At 41.2% G+C, this 7,060-nt stretch overlaps 1 protein-coding gene across 1 annotated transcript; it reads right to left on the minus strand.

The window, feature by feature from the left end:
• Positions 1–3,691: 3,691 nt before the first annotated feature.
• On the minus strand, positions 3,692–6,578 carry MAD2 (DNA-binding HORMA family protein). Its single transcript, XM_086501218.1, has 7 exons — positions 6,424–6,578; positions 6,101–6,116; positions 5,872–6,002; positions 5,281–5,401; positions 4,836–4,939; positions 4,475–4,596; positions 3,692–4,337 (listed from the first exon to the last, which is right to left on the minus strand). Exons 1-7 carry the CDS (start codon positions 6,494–6,496, stop codon positions 4,269–4,271), a joined length of 636 nt encoding a protein of 211 aa, XP_086357344.1. The 5' UTR covers positions 6,497–6,578; the 3' UTR covers positions 3,692–4,268.
• Between the last annotated feature and the right edge of the window lie 482 nt (positions 6,579–7,060).

The following is a 7,060-nucleotide window of genomic DNA, read 5'->3' on the forward strand; positions in this document are numbered from 1 at the left end:
CGAATGAAGAGCACATGCACCCACTTGGCGTACATAAAATGCCCGAACAAAGACCAAGTAGCCATTCTACTCAAAGCGGTGCCACATGCAGAATATGGTCAAATTGTCACAGTGCTCAAGGAAAAAGAGCCCGTACCAAGCCTGGAAGACGTCATCAACTCTCTCCAAGAGCATGAGAAGAAGATCCAAGATCCAAAGTCTTCAGGAGGAGCTTTCATCACTACATCATCAAGGAACCAAACAAAGCAAAGATGCAAACACTGCAATCGCACCAATCACACATCCAACAAATGTTACAAAATCAAACCTTGTGTGCATTGTGGTTAAAACAATCATGGGTCTAATTGGTGTATGTACAAAGATAAAAACAAAGGCAAAGTCAACATCCTTGAAGAATCAATTGAAGAAGACAATGGAGCAGTTTGCTACGTAGATGTACTTTGATGCACCCAATTTGTTCTTTTCTTACACCCTAGTTGCCTACAACTCTCTAGGGGAGGAACTTGTGACCTACACCCTTGTTGAATACCATTCTCAAGGGGAGGGATTTTTGTCGGCACCCTATTGTTACTACTCTCTAGGGGAGACACTCTTTTGTACACCTATCTAGATGGGAGACTTAGACCCCACTAGAAGGTACCTTTGACATTTGATGTGTTCAGACACAAATAGGGGAGGATTGTTAGGGATTTGTGCCTAATCCCACACCATGGAACTCTGCCCTTACTCTACCTTGTCTAGTTCACTGTATTTGCCTACTAGACTTGCCTACTTGATTTAGTTGATGCTTGCATTGACTTCACATGCTACACACACACACCCACACCCCCCCATGGAGAGGTATGCACGACCTAGAGCTGATTTGGGCTGATCTTGATGCCTCCCATCACTTGTGATGTCATCCAAAGCTCTTCCCAGAAGCCTATATAATGGCTCACTATGTACTAGCATTTGAGTTCAATAATCAACCCACTTTGTGCCTATTCTCTTTGTGCATTGAGTCTCCTAATTATGCTTGTTGTGGCTGCACATGATGCTCTCACCATCATCGTGAATGCTAGCCTAATCTATCCACACTAAACTATGTACTTATCAAGATCTGAGAAGGGGATTGCATCCATTGGGACATGAGATCTTGATGACCGTCCAAATGTCAAGAGAAGAATTGAAAAAAATGTAAGTCTACTTAGATTTTCCATTCGGACTCGTTTTGGCCTGCGTTTCCACTACAAGCAATGCTACACATGCAATTTTGTCATTTTGTGCAAAAATTTTGTTAGTGCTGTTTTTTGCATAACAGATCTCTTATGGCCTTCAACTGGTTGTGCTATATAGCACATGTTGGTCTTGCTTCGTATCTCCTCTTTTTGGGCCATTTCACATCAGGTGTAGGCCTTCTCCATGGATGACAACAACGCAGATATGTTCAAGATGTTTGTTGTTCAGGATAAATTGGATGGCGACAATAACCCAATGTGGGCTTTACATGATGCAGCATATTCTTGTGTCAAAGGGCGTTTGAAATGTTGTGCAGGGCATTGATGTACATCATGGATCTGAGGATACAAGCAATGTTGAGGATCTTTCAAGTTTTGGTAGCAAGGATTGCTATTGCTAGAGCTATTTTGCCTACAACTGAGCAAGCTCGTTGGGATGTAGGAGATGCACAGGCTCCTGCATTGATTTAGTTATTTGTGAAACGCACTATAACTCCTTACATTCGTTCAACTAAATGTACAAAACAAGCTTGAAATATTCTGGTTGGTCTTTAAGCAAGTCGCAATGAGACTAAAATTGCATTGATTCGTAAAGAGTTGGAGTCAAAGATTATGCATGAGGTATCAAGGATATTATAGAGTCACTTATTTCTGTAGGCAAAGCCATTTCTAACAATTCGCCAGTGCAAGCTGTTCTTGATTTGCTAGATTCTTACCAAACTTTTGATAGTACTTAGAGACTTATGACCCAAGGAAATCCATAAGATTTCAAGATTGATGCATTATTTTCATTGTTGTTTCAAGAGTCACTTTCAAGAAAAAATAGGGCTAAACAACGTGCAGTTTGAATAGGACTTTATTGCTGCTCAGAGGAAAAGTGGTAATAGCAATGTAGCCACTTCTCATGGTTCTTTGTCGAGTGAAAAATCACATGTTTCCAATGCTTCTATTGGCAACACCTCATCTAGGAATTCTAGTGAAAGGCAAAAAAGAAGATGCATTGTCATTATTGTAAGGTAATTGATCACTTGATCAATCAATGTACAAAATTGAAGGCTAAGAAGAAAGAGGCTAGTTCCACTACAAGTGCAGCAATTGTAGAGTCTTCTGTGAAAGGAGATTCTAATGTTGATGTAGATGTAAAATGGAATTTTAGCGCAGAGTGCCTTTATAATCCTTCTGTCCTTGATGCATATATGTCGGTTGTTGTAGATGCTCATGTGTGGTACCTTGATAGTGGTGCTACAAAACACATTACCTCTCATCATGACTTGTTTTTCTCTCTCAAAGATATCTCTCGTGGGGATTCGACCACTTATGCCGACAATGCCTCTTATCCAATCAAGGGAGTTGCAAAGACTATTGATTATAGCGAATGACAGTTCTTTCACGCTTGTTGATGTACTTTAAGTTCCTGGGATCAAAACAAACCTTTCTTCTTCTGTATTTACACTTGCTAGACTAGCTTTAACGCCATGGGTTGTGTAAGCTCTAATGTTGATGTAGATGTAAAATGGAATTTTAGCGCAGAGTGCCTTTATAATCCTTCTGTCCTTGATGCATATATGTCGGTTGTTGTAGATGCTCATGTGTGGTACCTTGATAGTGGTGCTACAAAACACATTACCTCTCATCATGACTTGTTTTTCTCTCTCAAAGATATCTCTCGTGGGGATTCGACCACTTATGCCGACAATGCCTCTTATCCAATCAAGGGAGTTGCAAAGACTATTGATTATAGCGAATGACAGTTCTTTCACGCTTGTTGATGTACTTTAAGTTCCTGGGATCAAAACAAACCTTTCTTCTTCTGTATTTACACTTGCTAGACTAGCTTTAACGCCATGGGTTGTGTAAGCTCACTTTGTATGTCAAGTGTAAACAAAATTTTGCCAATTTGCTACATTTAAAAAACTGGTATGGTTAGTTCTTTGCCACCAGCATATATGAAGCATGTTTGTGAAGGTTGTATTCTGGGTAAGATACAACATTTGAAGTTTCCAAAGGATGGTTCATTAAGGGCTACATGCAAGTTGCAGCTTGTGCGCAATGATGATGTTTATGGGCCTATGCAAACTCCATCCTTAGGTAATTCCGTGTACCTTCGTGACTTTCGTTGATAATTATTCCAAGCTAAGTACGAAGAGTTTACATGCTTCAAGAATTTTTTGTCTATGGTTGAAAAATATCTCTATATGTATTATAAGCACCCTACGTACCAATCGAGGGGGATAATATGTCTCATGAATTTAATGCATTTGATACTAGTCGTGGGATAAAATACCAATGTTAAGTGGTATCCTATAAACCTCAAAAAAATTGTGTTGCTGAAAGAAGTAACAGGTCACTTACAAAGATAGCACGATGTATTGTCAAGAGTCGAGCGCTACCACATGCATTTTGGCTTCGAGCTATCATGTAGTGCAAACAAATGACCTTCACACAACGTTGCTGGAAGAGTGTCATTTAGTGAAATTCCAAGCAATTTTTTTGTAAACAATATCATATCTCCTTAACTAGAGACATCAATTGTAGACTAAAATAGATATCTATGGTAGCTGGCTCTTGCAAGCTTGAGCGAGATAAAGGTGGCTCGCACTGCACAAGGGGACATCTCCCTCCCTCCTTCCTCCCATGTATGATTGATGGAAGGCAAGGTGGCAACAATGATGAGGAAGTAAAGTGTTTACCAACAAACATGTCTTTTTGAAAGAAAGATTGATCGCCAATTAAGCAGTCTTTACTACATTGAAGTTTATCTAACTTACAAGGCACAAAAAAATCCCCATATATAAGTATCAAACTTTTGAACTCTTGTGGAGAAAGGCAGTGCTCAAACGTACTACCCCTCATCAACAAGCTGACACAGAGAGAGAGAGGGGGGGGGCGGGGGGGGGGGGAGGGGGGGGGCGGGAGTCAATCAAACGTACTACCCCCCATCAACAAGCTGAGAGAGAGAGAGAGGGAGGTAGCTTGAATCGCCAACTTCAACAGCACAAACAGAGCAATGAAGTAGCAAGCTGAGAATGCTTGGCTATAACTTGCATGACACTAGGTTGAGCTGCCGAAATCCTCGTCCAATTCCATCTTGAATGCCACTGATGCATCGATCTTGTGCACCTGCAAGCAACCGCCACACACTACATCACACAATGTGAACCCAACTTCAAATACCTGCAGAATCACATCAACCTAAAACCACACACATTCAAACAGTTCGCTCAAAATGGATGCAGTCTCACTTTTCAACAACTTACCTTTGTGTCGAACGATCTCAGCTTCACTACTTGTGAGTTTTCGATGATCTTGGCATCACTATCTGCCCAAGTGATTGGCACCGTGGCATCTTTGTCTGTGTATGCAAGAACATCAAATATACCTGCCCATAGAAGACTTTTTTAGCAAGGAAAACCTTCAACAAACACGTGCCAGAATTGTTCGCTCTCTTCGAGTTACATAACAGAGCTGATTCATAACGAGTACGTAATTTTGGAGGTAGCCATGGGCACATGCATGCCACTCATCACAACATTGGTAGAGGAGGTGCTAAAAATACCTCTTTCTGTGAGCATATGCACACAGGAATGTTCACTACATTTCATGCTTTTTTAGACTTACAAGTTGTGTTTAAGCACGGAAGGAAGGTAACACAAGACGTTATTTGCCGCATAATTGCTTGAATCTCTTTCATGATGTCGGCGTCGCTCTTTCTCTTTGAGACCCTGATTGAAGCAAATAAAGATTTTAAGAAAGAAGCATTCAAATTCAGTAACTCACAACCTGCCCAAGGGTACGACACAAAACCGACTGACAATTGAGAACATAAGTCGGAATTTCAATGTCCTCTTTGATCAGTTTAGTGCAACCCCAACCCCCACAAAACTTAATGCCAGTTTGATGTCATAAATAGGTTACTTGCAATTCTCAATCGAGCCATTGTCCTGCTCGAGATCTTCTCCATAAATTTTCATTCGAATGGACAAGGGTGACAGATGCTACTGTTCATTACTTTCGTTTGCATCCAATCCATGAATCACAGTCTAAGGTGAAAGTGAGAGAGTACCCCTTCTGCACAACTTCCTGATCGGCTTCGATCAAGAAGTTCCACCTTTCTAATGGCTCAGAGGTAGCTTGATCTAGAATGACGAGAACCACTCTCTGAAGTTGTCCAGTCTGAAGCCATGCTGCAGCACAATTACAGAGGGAACCAGTGTAAGGAAACTAAATTGCTTAACATGGCCTTGCACTTTATAGATATGCAAAACAAACAGCTTTCATCCTTAAATTCCGTTCCATTTCTATGCAACATTTGATTCTTTTAACAGAGGAAGAACTTTTCACGATTCACCTTCCCTTTGCATATGAACAGGCATGCACATGCTTGGACCATTTCTACATGCAAAAAACCTGTTAAACCCCTGTGTGCAACATTTGGATCTTACACGACATCAAAAAAATACGCACATAGTAAACCGTATTTTCATACAGAGTAGCGGAATCAACAGCAGATTATACCTAATGTTAGCCTAAGCAACATCTTAAGTGTCTCGACAACATTTATGTCTTTACCTTCAGCTCACCTAACAAAAGTAAGTTTCTGTATGTGCAAAAGCATTCACATTGCAGATACTCAGAAGAGGAGAAGGAATATAACCTGCCAGCTGTGTTGTAACACCGGTAATGAACTTCTTCACACTCTCATCTTGTGCAACAAGAAGAGTGAGACCATACTTTTTAACTCTTCCAAACTGTTCTGTTGGGTAGAGCCCTCGCTGGTATATAATACTGGCAATAAGACAATAAATTAGCTCAGAGTTGTAAAAAAACAGCACCACCTAAGGAGAGAACTCTGAATATGTGCGAGAAGGAAATCCAGACAAAACCTGTTGACAGCATAACCTGCATTCAGAAACAAGAGTATATGTTATGGACATAACGTGCGTCGATGTACACACATTCATTTAATTGCAGAGCATTTAGTGCACACGCATGCATACACAGGTGCATTATAAGTTTTTAGAGCAGAGGTGATCGCAACCCTAACAATCGCAGAGATCTCAAGCTTTGCAAAAATCCTGTTCTCAAACAGAGCCCCCATTACACAAGCTTTGTAAACATATCACATTATCAAACAAGGCCCCCATTACACAAGCTTGCAAGCGCAACATATGGACGTAAAACCCTTCTTTGGAAACTAGGATATTACAGAAGAACTCAGTAACGATGTCTGCAGAGCCTTTGAGCGTGATGACGTCGCGTGCTACTTGGGCGGTAGACATTGATGGCGAGCTTCAGTAGAGAGCTTCAATGAAGAGCTGTGATGGTCCGCTGTGCTTATCTTTAGCAAAAATTGTCTTTTTAACGGTAACATTCCTTGTTTCCCGCTTATTTCAATATGAAAGGTGCTCATGGATATTGACCTGCTTCTACATCTACTAGCTTGCGCGACCCGCCGGTCTCGCTCGCTCTTACTATGACACAAATTAAATTAATGACACACATGTCAGAACTTTGAGCGGCTCTCTCTTTGGATGGGTGTTGTCACACACACACACACACGCACACACACAAAGTCTTGTATCAAGTTCTCATGGGTGGTCCTCTCTCTCTCTCTCTCTCTCTCTCTCTCTCCAAATTAGATGTGGCCGGATGTTGCTGTAGCATATTTGTCTAGCTCTCCCGTTTCTCTCTCATCGTTAGAGTCTCTCTCTCTCTCTCTCTCTCTCTCTCTCTCTCTCTCTCTCTCTCTCTCTCTCTCTCTCGTGTTAAATCACTTGTGCGACTATGTACTCTCTTCAGTTAACATTGCAAAGCAAGACGACATGTCACGTCGTGTTCAGTGG

This window comes from Adiantum capillus-veneris, chromosome 26 (assembly GCF_014529385.1).
Source record: "Adiantum capillus-veneris isolate H3 chromosome 26, ASM1452938v2, whole genome shotgun sequence".
Classification (NCBI taxonomy): Eukaryota; Viridiplantae; Streptophyta; class Polypodiopsida; order Polypodiales; family Pteridaceae; genus Adiantum; species Adiantum capillus-veneris.

Coding starts and splice junctions, on each gene's coding strand:
- MAD2 (XM_086501218.1), bottom strand. CDS start 6,496: ATGTCTACCGCCCAAGTAGCACGCGACGTCATCACGCTCAAAGGCTCT. Junction 5,402..5,871: donor TGTTACAACACAGCTGGCAG/GTTATATTCCTT, acceptor ATTGTGCTGCAG/CATGGCTTCAGACTGGACAA. Junction 4,940..5,280: donor CAGGAAGTTGTGCAGAAGGG/GTACTCTCTCAC, acceptor TGCTTCAATCAG/GGTCTCAAAGAGAAAGAGCG.